Source organism: Cervus elaphus, chromosome 21 (genome assembly GCF_910594005.1).
Source record: "Cervus elaphus chromosome 21, mCerEla1.1, whole genome shotgun sequence".
Classification (NCBI taxonomy): Eukaryota; Metazoa; Chordata; class Mammalia; order Artiodactyla; family Cervidae; genus Cervus; species Cervus elaphus.
This window is the reverse complement of record NC_057835.1, coordinates 28,745,001-28,758,917: the sequence shown is the minus strand read 5'-3', so window position 1 is coordinate 28,758,917 and position 13,917 is coordinate 28,745,001. Positions and strand designations below refer to the sequence as shown.

The 13,917-nt window shown below is 39.0% G+C and overlaps 1 protein-coding gene across 3 annotated transcripts in view; it reads left to right on the top strand.

Annotated features, from left to right (window-relative positions):
* TOX (thymocyte selection associated high mobility group box) overlaps positions 1-13,917 on the top strand; it is a 307,028-nt gene that overhangs the window by 132,024 nt on the left and 161,087 nt on the right. For all 3 annotated transcript variants that reach the window (XM_043880202.1, XM_043880201.1, XM_043880204.1), the window contains exon 2: positions 11,393-11,458. In XM_043880202.1, the coding sequence (XP_043736137.1) occupies positions 11,393-11,458 (66 nt within the window). The remainder of the gene's footprint in view (positions 1-11,392; positions 11,459-13,917) is intronic.

Genomic DNA, 13,917 nt, shown 5'->3' with positions numbered 1-13,917 from the left:
CACTTTTCACAATGTTGCACTGAATTTTTTTAATCGTTTGTTTAGTGTTAACAATAAATTCTGTGTGCTTGGCAAATGTTAAGTACTGGGGATAGAAAAGTAAATAGGAATGTCCCTGCCCTCTAATAGTTCATAGTCTGGTATAGGAGACAGGTAGCATAGAAGAGTGCTAGCACAATGAGATACAGGCTGCAATAAGCATGTGATGCTGTAGTGAACTTACTGAGGCACAGAGAAGGGACCCTAGATCATAAGTGGCTTTAGGGAAGGCTTACCTTCTGATGGGAAGATGTTTCTTGTCTGGGAGAATCACATTTATGCCTATTGTTCAATCATAATTAGTTTTAGTATGTCCCTTCACTTTTAGAAGTGTTCCAAGTTGGCCTATCAATTTTGTGACCATCTTATTACTAGAAAATAGGGCAAGAACTCACATGGACTAGGGGGTGGAAAGGTATTCCAGGCAGAGGGAACAAGGGGGAGGAACATAGGCGGGAGTTTGCTGGTCATATGTCAGTAGTGACAAGAGTTGTAGACAGGAGTGGTGTTAAAAACATTTAATACTGGCCTGACACTGGCCATATGGAGTTGGGCACCATCCATAAATAAGTGACATCGCTGTTCATATCATGAAGGACCTTGTGTTCTGAACTAAGTAGTTGGAATTTGTCTTGAAAACCTTAGGGAGCATTGAAAGTGGAGGAGAAGAAAGACTAGTTTAGTGTACTTAGTCTGGCTTAGTCTAGCAGTGAACAGAAAGGTAAGGGACTAACTTTGAGAATCAGTTAGTCATGGATGTTGTGCCAGGCATTTCCCCTAGCAGTTCTGGTCTTCATGACAATCCTGTGACTTGGCCACTGAAGCTCACAGAGGCTATATCCTCCTAAATTCATAGCTATTGAGTGGCAAACATGAGTTTTGAACCTCGCTCTGAATTATTCAATTCTGTGGGGCTTCCCAGGTGGCACTAGTGGTAAAGAACCTGCCTGCCAGCGCCAGTGCAGGAGCTGTAAGAGACAGGTTTGATCCCTGGGTTGGGAAGATTCCCTGGAGAAGGAAATGGCAACCCACTCCAGTATTCATGCCTGGAGAATCCCATGGACAGAGGAGCCTGGTGAGCTACATTCATAGGGTTGCAAAGAGTCGGACATGACTGAAGTGACTTCAGTTCAGATCAGTCTTTCAGTCGTGTCCGACTCTTTGCGACCCCATGGACTGCAGCACGCCAGGCCTCCCTGTCCATCACCAACTCCCAGAGTTTAGAAGTGACTTAGCATGCACGTAATCTTCCTAATACACTTTCTGCCTCGAGTAACTGCTCTGATCCCATTAGAATTGACTGTGGAATAAAGTACATTATTCCATTGTCATTAAGTGAGTATTGTCACTGAAATAATGAAGTCTGCTGTCCTGGTAGTTGTTGAATTGGTTTCGATATTCATTAATTTTATACTCACTTTGGGATACCATGTTGATTGATCCTCTTCTAGTACTAGTACTAGTAAGTACTTTTCTGTCTTCAAACAGACCTGGAATTGAGCCTCTGCTCTACCCCTTCCAAGTGACCTACTTCTTTGAGGCTCAAAGGACATGAATACTACCTGCCTCACAGGGCTGTTGTAAGGATTAAATGAGTGGAATGCATGTGTGCACCTAGCACACAGTGAGTATAAAGTAAGTATTAGCTGCTGTCACTGTGAACGGGGCCTGGCACACAGCGGGTGCAAAAGGAGCATTTGTTGAATGATTGAATGAATGAGTACCACATTTTTGTCTGGGACTGTGTTGATTACCATTACATTTACTGTAAGACCATGCTAGATGGTGCACCCCTGACAGTACCATGTGCTGACAGTCTTGCAATTTTTTAGCAAAAGAGCCTCATATGGTGCCATTTAGAAAGTAAAACAAGAGAAACCAGTCTCTTCTCACCATGTAGTATAAATAAGGCTTTGAGTGGAAGCAGGCTTGCAATTTCCAGCAAGACTTCCTGTTTCAGGTTAGACATGTTTCTGGCACTGTATGATGCTATAAGAAGGATGTTGTCCAAAGAGAGGATGACTATTTGGGAAAATGCTACCAAAAAAAGAAAAAAGAAAATTCAAATGGGAGTGGAAATATAACCTAGGGGATAGTTAGAACTACTGTAAACATGAAGACAATAAGAAAACTCTAAATACAGGTAATGAATATGCCTTGGGAAGGTCACATCTTATGCATGAAGTCTTAAGCTAAAGCAAGGAAAATTATGTCATAATCTTCATAAGATATGATAAGTCAGCAGGGAAAGCTACATGGAATCATGGGTTAAATATCAAAGAAGATGATATAAAAATAAATATACCTATATAGTATTTGAAATCTCAAAGAAAATTCAGAAATTCTTCTCCTTTTGATAAAACAAATGGATTGAGTAACTTCTCAAGTTCCTTAAAGGGAAAGATCCAGAGCTTTGTTTCCATTCCTAATGGACAGATTTATACTCAGTGACTTGAAAGATTTAATCCAGTTCTTTAAAATGTCAGTATGTTTTCATTCAGAAAACAGAAACTCTCTGGAGCCTGAAAAAAAAAATTATATATGATCTCAAAAGGGAAATGGAGTAGATCTAAACTGAACTTCTTATGTTTTTAATTGGTCAGGTTTACCCTGAATATACCAAAATATATTTCAACACCTGTCCTACCATTAGGAGATTTTAATGACCAGAAGTCTATTCCTGTAACATCATTGTTATATTTAGTCTCAATGTTATTTTCTGAGTAATAATAATAGGGAAGTGAGAATCTCCATCTTAATAACTCTGTACCTTCCTATTTGTATTTTTATTTGGTTCCCTCACTTTTAATCTCAAAATTATTCAATAATTGTTTGACTTCAACTCTTTTTTAAAGAAGGTTTCATCCCACTGAATTGTTACCTATTTGCATTCTAAATACAACTTCTCTGTTAATCTTTTTCTACATCTGTCGTTCAAGTCCCAGAACCTTCTCAATGTTCTGAACTTCCAGTCTCACATTTTTCTTGTTTTGAACAGAGCATGTTCTTCCAGACCAAACATGTGTGAAAAATAGTCTCACCTTTTCCTCTGTGTGTCAGATACTGAAGAATGTTCACTGTGCTTTAAAAGGAATACTGGAAATAAAAGAGGCAGCCCCCCAAAAAATGACTTTCATACTTTTCATTCCAGGTCTATGCAGGATTTAGGTACTGTGGTAAATGAGGTGAGAGCTGATATGATGTGGAAATAGTGAGCTTAGGTAAGGATTGCCAGCAAGTTTGAATGTACTTCTCGAATTGTTCTCTTAGCCCATGGATTCAGAAAAACTTGTCTACAACATAAGTCAGAGGAGTATTCTGAACCAATCATTTGAAACTGCACTGAGTCTCAGTGACATGGTATAGTTTTACAGCTTTTTGTTTTATAGAAATTCAGGTTACTTGGAAATTCATTTTAAAAAAAAGAGTCCTACGTGGAATCAGAAATCATTGCTCCTGATTGTCTGATATCCGACACTAGTGTCATGGATCAAGTATGTTTTCATGATTTAGTTAAAGTTATTTCCACTAAGTGCACCAGGATGGATTTGGAGTGATAGCTAAGCTTCTATCCACACATTCTTTTCTTTCTTAAATAATGTATAATGAAAATGGATTTCTTTGTGTTTGGGAGTTTGGGATTAGTGAGATTTTCTCGAAATTTGCGTGAAAGTGAGAGTGAAGTCACTCAGTCGGATCCACCTTTTTGCGACCCCATGGACTGTATGTAGCCTACCAGTCTCCTCCATCCATGGGATTTTCAAGGCAAGAGTACTGGATTGCCATTGCTTCCTCCAGGGGGGATCTTCCCCACCCAGGGATTGAACCTGGATCTCTGTCATTGTAAGCAGATGCTTTTACCGTCTGAGTGATATTTTCATGATATTGAAAAATCTTGGTTCTTCTGTTTATTACTATTTCATAAATTTGTTTCTGTCACTGCATAGACATTTAAAATAGAACTAAATGACTCAATAATATAATGGAAGTGTAATAAAGACAGTAAAGACAGGATGAAATGTAGCATTAGTTAAGAGCTGTTACTTAACTAACCTTGGGCCATTCACCTGGCACTGTCTTGGTCCAGGCGCCATGGAAAGGAGAGCCCATAATGAACGCTTGCATGTTAACACCAGGAGTGCAAGTCCAGGGAATCCAAAGTGAGAGGGAAAGGACCATGGCAGGGAGGTGGGAAGAACAAAACATGGTGTGTGCTTCCAAGCTGTAGCAGCGTTGCAGCAGACCACTGCTGGTTGTTGGGCCAAAGGGTCTTCTCTGAAGACGCCACAGGGACTCCATGGGCTGATGCTCTCCACTGCGCAGTAGCTACCCAGCTCTTGAGGTGCATTACAGCTCTTCTGCACAGACTCTGCGGCAGGCAGGGCCTCTTGATATCAGTTGGCGTGGATTTGGGGCACCTCTAGCTGTACTGTATTGGCAGTAGGAATGGAGAGCCTAAGGACTTTTATTTCCATGAGAACTGTAAAATTAAAAGCCAGTGGCCAAGGCCTGAGGATCAGGCAGGCTGTGCAGGCCTGGGGGACATGTGACTGGATCCATCACAGACAGGTTACTTAACTCCTCTGTGTCTTAGTTTTGTCATCTGTAATGGGATTAACAGTAGTCACCATATTACAGCTGTTCCAAAAATTAAATGGCTTAATATGTGGTTAGAAAGTGCCCATAGAGGTTAAAACTGTTCTGAATCATGATGGCATGACTATCGTAAGTGTGGAGCCATGAAGTGTGACTTCAAGTGTGCCACTTAAAATAATACAGAGTACATTTGAGTTAATAAATTTGCTGTGTTGCCTAAAAAAGCAAACAAACATTGCATTGTAGCCATACCGTTAACAGCAGATGGAGATAGTTGCTACCATGACATTGGGCCTTGGTGTAGGACAGCATCTATGAGGATAGGATCAAGATAAATGCATAGTACTGTTACTGAAAATGTCAGTTATTAAAGTTAACAACAGAAACATGATACACAGTTCTTCCCCAAATAAATGTATCACTAGGACAAAGATGAGAGTATTGATTCACTTCCCAAACACAGCTCAGATTCTAAGTGGTGGGTCTAGTGTTGCCCTTGTGGAGGTGATATCCTCTCTTTCCCCCTCCAGTGGCCAAGTCGTCAAGCTGCCACTCTGCCCAGATCATATTTCCTCTCCATGCCATTCAGATCTGCAGCAGAGTGTTTCCCACTCAAGTTCAAGTGGCAGGAGCCAACCAAGAGGGGTCTCTCTTTCATGGTTCAGCTCTGTGCCCCCAGGTTGGCACGCACATCCGTTCAAGGCCCCGGCAGCGGTTGCTTCCTTTTCTCCGGGTGTTGACGGGCTGTGCGCTGCAGGTCTCCCTTCAGGGCCCGGGAGCACTTTCCAGGCCCTGGTGCACAGTGCCAGTTTCATTCAGTCCGCTCGGCATGGAGGCGGGCTGCCTCAGCCCCTCTCACATTTCCACGGTCAGCCTTGGAACTGAAAGATAAATAAACACACACTCCCTCTCCAGGGTCTCCTGACCTTGTTCCTGGAGAATGGAGGATGCCTAGGAAGCTCGGAGCTCACCTCAGTCTATTTTTATTGGCTACAGGTTACTCTGCATGTGAACGGTGGTGACAGCTGGGCTCAGCGCCTGTCCCCACCCTTCACATTATGCTACAGCTTTCAGAATGCTTCGCTCTACAGGAAAGAGCAGAGGTCTTTGATTTCATTGACCAAACTTAAACTATTTCTTTCATTACCAAAAAAAAAAAAAAAAAAAGATGATTTTTAATCTCACATTGAGCCAAGTAATACAAAACTGGATATTTTATTTTGAGGATATTGCCCTGTCTTATAATGATTTATAGTCTTCTAAGAAATGTCACATTAACTCCCTGTTATAAACATTTCCATTTTTAGCTTCTTTAAAAAAAAAACAAAGTATCCAATATTCCTCCAGAAAACACCCAGAAATGTAAGGTTTTCACTTTTACACAGGATACAATGCAATACTGTTCATGAATCCCATGAGGCCCCCCATTCTTCCCCAGCAGCAGTTTTCTGGTTTTCTTCTAATGGTTTCCCTAAAAAGATTCCATTTCCTCTACCACTGCCAATGATTGATTTATACTTCATATTCCAACTTTGATTTTTCTTACGTTTAGTGGTTTTGGGAGCCTAATATTACTCATTTCTGCTCATCGTTTACTATGTTCAGACGGTGTTGGATGTCTACTTTCAGTTTTAAATAGAAGAAATAATAACTACCTAGTTTGAAAAGCTCTTTGGGATTATGGGTTTGGTTAATATCCTCTGAAAACAATTTTTAAAAACTGTAGTGGAAGATTATGAATGACTTTTTATGTGATTGCATCCCCTGGTGCTTTGAAATAAAAGCACGAGCGTCTAAAGCACTTGGTCAGAAAGGCTAATCCTGAGTTGATGCCATGTACATTTAGATTTAAGTAAGTCAGCCTATTTATTCCTTCAAACTTTGCTTCAGGTTTTAAATTGAGAATACACAGAAATTAAAAGTCCTAGGATGCTTAGATGTATTTTGAAAAGTTATAATGCCTAAATTCAGCTGAATTCTAAAAATAATAGCTGTGACAAATGCAAGGAGTAAGGAAATGCAGTTAATTATTTTTAATAAAAGAATATTAATGCAACAGTTATGAATAAGGTTTATCTAATATGTGGTCCAGATGAAGTGAACTGGGGTCCTTAGTGTAATAATGCGAATACTTTGCCTTTTAGACTGCGGGGCATGCAAACGAGCCACACACAAAGCATTTTGGTTGGTCCCCCACCTATTATTTGTGATGGAGTTTAAAACAGTAGCCGTAGAGTCTAATCCCTCACTTATAATGGGTGATGGAGTATAAAGCAGTATGTCATAATGAAAAACTCTCCTACTAGAAATCTAGACTTTGATTCTGTACCCAGATGGACTACATGACCAATAAGAAGTCTGTTTCTTTAATCATAACTCCAGGGGTTCAGACATGACACCTTTGGGTTCTAAGACTGAAATTCTGGGACTCCATTCACTATAATTCAACTTCAGATGGCAACTTGATATAAACTCAAGACATGGAGGCATTCTAAGAATGTTGCATCAGCACAAGATCTGTTGAGATCCCTGGAGCCAGCTCCTGGACAGGGTGTGGTTGGGTGGAGCTGTAAAAAGTACAAGGATGATGTTAACCTGATAGGGGTCTTGCGGGGAGAGGATGGGCTGGGGCACTGGAATTCTGGCTTATTTTTCTTCTTGGGCGCAAGAGTTTGTCCAAACACAAAGAGGAATGACCAGGCTTGTTTTGACATACGTGTATCTTTGGTAACTCAGAATTCTTTGGAAAGAGGCCTTAAGTTAATTTACACTGAGATCTCTTGATTCTTGGTCAATCTACATGTTTTTTAATTGAATAAAAATCTTGAGGAAGAACAGGTTCCAGCATTTAAGTATTGCTATCTTGGCTATTTCTGTACCTTTTTTTTTATTTGTAAGAGCTTGTGCTCCTATTGTAATTCTGCTCCAGTTTTAATCTACTGTAAAACTATGAATTGTTCACATTTAGAAGCCTTCAAACCATTTTCTAAAAGCTGAATATTCTCCCTCCTTTCAAGTCACTGCCTTCTGTCGGAAGGGGATCTATGCAGTCAAGCAAATACAGTTTAATTTTTGTTAATTATACATTTCCTGAGGACTTTTTATGTGCTATCCCTAAGCCATAAGGACACTAAAGATTACCAAGATGTGTACTATCTTCTGGTAGCTCACAGCCCTAGGGAGTTAAAGCCCCAATAACAAAACGTGCCTGGAACCAGAGGGCTACCTTGGGGAGCCCAGAGGCTAGAGACAGCCCAGCCCTGACTAAGGGGAACTGAAGGATCTAAGAAACATTTCAAGAGGAGGAAGACAGTCTGGACAAAGAGGTGTGGATGTATGTGACATATACTGGGTCACAGGGAGTGGTCGTGGTGAGGCCAGACACTCTCATAGCAAAAAAATCAAGGTCATCTCTTTTTGCATCTCTACATTGCAGGTCTTCCAGAGATAAACTTTCAGAGGAGTTTTGAATATCTTGATAGTAATAGAAGTGGTAGGGGCAGGGAGGGAGGATTTATTACAAGGAGTTGACTCATGTGATTATGGAGGCTGAGAATTCCCCAGATGTATAGTTGGGAAGCTGGAGACCAGGAGTTTTGGGTTTTTTTCCTTCATTAAAAAATATTCAAACAATAATGAATGATATAGTTCCCATCCAAAAGCTGGCAGGCTTGAGACCCAGAAGAGCTGATGTTTCAGTTTGAGTCTGAAGGCAGGAAGACAGGTGTTCAGGTCAAGCAGTCAGGCAGGAAGATTTTCCTTTTACACTCAGGAGTGTCAGCTTTTTTGTTCTATTCAGACATTCAACTGATTGGATGAGGCCCACCCACAGTAGGGAGGACAGTCTGCTTTATTTATTTTTACCAATTGAGATGTTAATTTTGTCCAAAGACCCTCATAGACACACCCAGAATATTTGTCCAAACATCTGGACATTGGTGGCCCAGCTAAATTGACACATAAAATTAACCAGCAAACCACCTCCCTGTCTTTTAAGGCTTACTTATAAAGCATCCAGGAATATTCTGCCAGCCTGATTACTAAATTGTCAGCTCACTGGGACTCTTGTTCTTTGAAAGCCTCAGCTTTCTTTGAAAGCTGGTGGCTCAGCTGTTAAAGAATCTGCCTGCAATGTGGATGACCTGGGTTCGATCCCTGGGTTGGTTAAGATCCCCTGGAGAAGGGAATGGCTACCCATTCCAGTATTCTGGCCTGGAGAATTCCATGGACTGTATAGTCCATGGGGGTGCAAAGAGTGGGATACGACTGAGCAACTTTCACTTTCACTATCGAAATTCTGTACAATATCTTAACATCATTGAGATACTGTCATCAATCTTCTTTGATAATATATTGGCATTATTTTCAGAACTGATAGCTAACTCATCATTTATGGCTCAGAATATATTTGTTTTGGGGGGTTACATGCATGTGTTGTAAAACCAGGCTTCTTGGCTTTGAATCCCAGCCCTGCCTCTTAGTAGCTGTGTAACTTTGAATATCTAGCTTTACTTCTCTCTGCCTTTACAGGTAATAATAATAATACCTAACTCTTTGTTGTTAAGATTAAATCACTTAATACATATTAGTTAAAAATACAGGTAGGTTGTGTGTGCGTGTTAAGTCGTTTTAATTGTGTCCGACTCTTTGCGATGCTATGGACTGTGGCCCACCAGGCTCCTCTGTCCATAGGGATTCTCCAGGCAAGAATACTGGTTACAGATACATAGAATGTACTTGAAAAAAAAATAGTTTTTCCTTTAGCAACGTATCTTTTACTTAAAATGCTGTTTCAGCCTTGGCTCAATATTACTTAAGTGCTGATACTTTTTTGAGGAAAGAGTTCTTAAGAGCGGTAACTTGAATATACTCAATTAGCACACATTTTGGAAAGACTAAAACCAAAACTTCAAAGCTTTAGTTGGCTTGAAAATGACACCAGATTTAGAAAATGAGTAAGAGAAGATGAAATGGAAAGTAACACATTTATAGAATATGCACAGGCAGAGGGGTGTTTGATTCACTTCACTACTTCTGTTCAGTTTAGTTTGCTGCAGTTAGAAACTGTCCATATTTTAAATGATTCTTTGGCATCTTAACATTAAAAACATTTATAAACAAACCAACAGTGGGCGGGGGTGGAGAAATGCTAAATGATGCTCTTTGTTAGGTTTTGAGCTGGTAGAAGTGACAGGCAGATCCCCTGAAGCTAGACTATCTTGGGTTGAAGGCATTCACCTGACTGATGGAAAACCAACCGTGGGTAAGTCAATCGGACTCAGGGCTCCTAAGCCAGATGACAAAGCAACTAAAATGTCCAGATCTTCTTTTCTGGGTGTGCTATTTCTGATTTGTCCTAACAACCACGTCTTTCAATGAGTGATTTCAGATCTGTTTAGATACGTCTATTCACATAACATGAAATATAAATATTTTCAAGATGATGCGTGAGGAAATCTTTTTGTTCTTTGAACTTAATGAGTGCCTCAAGTGTCCTTAGGGAGGTCTTTCTGTACAGCTCATGTTCATGTGGATCTTCAGGGCACCCAGTGCTGCTGACTCCAGTCCAGAGCCAGTTCCAGAGCTGAGGTGTGTCCATTTTGTTGCTAGCAGCTCACAGGTGGTGGAATGCTGTGTCTATAGCATAATTATTCTAATGGTATACAAGTATGTCCACTGTACTGCGCCTTCTACCTCCGTCACTAACTCTATTCTGTCTTGAAAAATAACCTTCCAGATATTCAAATTCCCATGTCTGAAATTAGTCTGGCAATGAACATATATTCAGACTCAGCTCTTTGAAGCTGCCTGTGTTAGTCTGTTTGATTATTTCCTTGGGAAAATTCTTCCTTTAACTAAAAGGGAAATGCTTTACCCATTTATCAAGTGACTAAAGATAGCACTTTTAAGCTGAGGATTAAGTCTGAATGGAGTGATTACTGCTTTCAAAAACCCAAATAATGAAAAGTTTGTTGTTGATGTTGTTATTGTTGCTTGAACTCTTCTGCAGTTTTGTGTGTGAACTGCCCCTAGGAATTTTCTCCTCCCATCTTGCTCCTAACTTGTGAATTTGTATATGGATTTTTATGCATTTGTAATACTTATATTAATTCTATGTCTTTGAAAATCTTCGGAGAGGAAAATGTGATCATCGAGTCTGTATATTTGTATTGTTATCCACTGTTATTACCATTCTTAGACATGCTTGTAGTGTCACATGCTCTTCTCAAATATTATTATAAAGTTAAAATTTTTTAATTGTAAGGCTATTGTGATGAAGCCAATTTTAGTCTATTATGAAAACTCTGCACTCTTTCATTTTTGAGAACCAAACTCAGAATATGTTGAGCTGTGCCTTAGTATATTTTCCATTATCCTTTTCTTTCAGAAATCATGCCATCCATTTAATACTTCATTACAGCTGAACTGCAATATGTATATATGTGGTATGCAGAATGAGCCATTTTGTTTTAAAACAGATTGCAGATGAAAGGAAACCATTCATTTCTTGCTTGCTTGCTGTAATTACTAGAGCACTAATTACTCCAAATCACTGACATCCAGGGTCAGGAAAGATGACAACAGAAGCATCAGGGAATAGACATGGTTCTCTTGCTGTGACAGATTTTTCATATTTCCAACCACAGTATTTTGTTTTATGGCTACTGTTTTCCAGTTTGATGGTGAAAAAAAAAAACCAACAACAAACGTGCACACAGTCAAGATTGCTGAATGTTTACTATTATTTCATTCGCAGTTTGACGGTGAGAACATGTATATGAGCATGACAGAGCCGAGCCAGGACTATGTGCCAGCCAGCCAGGTGGGTTAATTAATCTTCTCTGCCTTGTTTCAAATTGTAATTAAACAAATTCAAAGAGTTGCATTGCAAATGAGTAGCACTATCAGTAACTGCCGCAATCAGGAATAATCATAATTTATAAACAAAGCATTTAAGCCTTGTTTCCAGTTAATGAGATCGCACTGATAAAACCCCAGAGTTGGCATTTGTTGAAAGATAATACCTTGTTTCCTCTCCAGAACGGCAAGCAGCTGTTTTGCCAGCATGATCTTTCCTAAACAGTTGTTTTACCTTTAGGAAATAAAGTCTTTACAGGTGCAGGTTATTTGAGCTTCTGACTGTGGACGAGTTAATCATTATAAGCTACACATGTCACAGGTAGCTTTAATTATCAACTATTGGGGCATTTCAGTAAAATGTTACATTGATCACCAGAATCCCATAGCTAGAGAGTGCTCTATGGCTGCTTTCAAGCCAAAACACGTGATATTATGGAAACATTTCAAGGGCACGTCTGTATCCATTTCACTGGGAATGGTTGACAAGGTGTTTAATCATGAGACGTGACAACAAAATCTGATGAAAATGTAAGTGGTTACATTTATAAAAGTGAATGTTTGGCTGTTTATTTTTAGATACTTAAGACCAGGCCTTTTGATCCAGAGTGGGTATTTGAAGCAAAATAGTAACTGCCCTCTGGGGCCACTATAACATGATATGTAAGAATACTGTAAGTAAAAATAAATGAATGAATAAATGAAAGTGAGGAAGAGTTCACAGGAGTATTTTGTGGACTTGAACATATTTTTTCTGGAAGAGTAAAAACCGTGGTAGCCTGGAGTTTCATGTGTCAGTAACTATAGTGTAAACTCAAACATTGAAAACAGTTGTTTTCAATGCCCACATATCTGCCCAAATACATTTGATAACTGAGAGGGGTGGGGAAATAGAGAACAGAAATAAAACTATTTTTCTTCATGATGGTTGTCAGTTAATTAAATCTAATATATATGTCAGGGGTGCACTTCACGGGGCTTTGAAATTTCTCTAAGAACAAAATGTCTCAGGTTTAACTCAAAACAGAGGCAGGCCTGCCTCTCCGTGAACTTTGCATTTAGAAGTTATTATGATCACTGCCTTCTCTGGTAGACATTCTGGAAACTATACAGTATTGTTCAGATGAGAAGGTCATCATTGAGTTCAAAAAGCCGTTCTACATTTCCTTTCATTCAACAGAGTCAATCACTCTCAGAATACCTTTGGAAGGTTGGGCTTCGTGTTTAGAATCATTACTTAAACTGAATTCATTCAACTAAGTAGCCGCCAAGATCCATAGGTAGTTCTGAATAGGACTGTTTGATTAAAAAATGAAAAATGTTACTATTAATTTTCTTCTAACCATCAATCCCAAAACTGTACTGACAAGTTTAGTATTACTATTAGATGAAAGCAACCTGGTATCATCTCTTTGGTGCCTTTAGGGTTTTGAAGTGTAAGGGCTAATTGAATTTGTTTGAAACAGTAGAAACACAAACTCAATAAATGATTGCTGTTATAAAGCAGCTGCTCCCTTTCGGAGAATCATTATGTCCGTCTTAAAGACTTTTGGATAAAGGATTGGAAATTCAAAGCATATACATCATAACAACTTGGCTCTTTAGATTTTTAAATTCAAGTACCATAAATACTATTAATCCCTGACTAAAATCAAACAACATTATTTTTCTTAATATTTCAGTCCAGTTACCAAGAATGTTTTAAATACCAGTGATAATTTATGAAGGAGTAAGGAGCTCCAAATACTTTATGTGCTCTGTAAAGATATGACAGCTTTGTGTGCCAGAAGCAAACTATTTTTTAATAATGCAGCACATATGAAAATGTTTTTAAAATGTGCTATTGAAAAAATTCCACTAATGTAAGATAATATATACCATGGCAGGGAATAAGCTTCACAAATTACATAAGTTGAATGGCCTTTACTAAATGTTACCCGTAACATTCCTTTTGTTTACTGTAATATGGTGTGTTCAAGAATTCATTACCAGGTATTCTTTTAGGGAATTTTAATTAATTTACCCCTTTTGGCAACAATAAATAAGACTTTAGTCATCTGCAGGGGAAAAAAGATATATAGTTTTGTTCCTTTTCCTAACACAATATACAGTATCAAGCACCTGCATAGTTTAGTAATCCAAGCTTACTTAGTATCTCTCAACAATTGTAATTCCTGTTCAATTTTCAAATCAGTACATGCTTTGGGACTTACAGACTAAGTTGCTAAGTAGCAGCATATGGTACACTACTGCTCCTGTGATGTTGCTACAAGCAAATAGCACAATTCTAAACAAATGATTTTTATAGAAAGCCAGTGCTGGAATGGCTCCAGAAATGGAAGTACACTGTAAAAATTAATGATATTCTTTTAGATAGTCCCAAGGGGCCTCTGGCACTACATGAATTCTATACCTCGTAAGTCT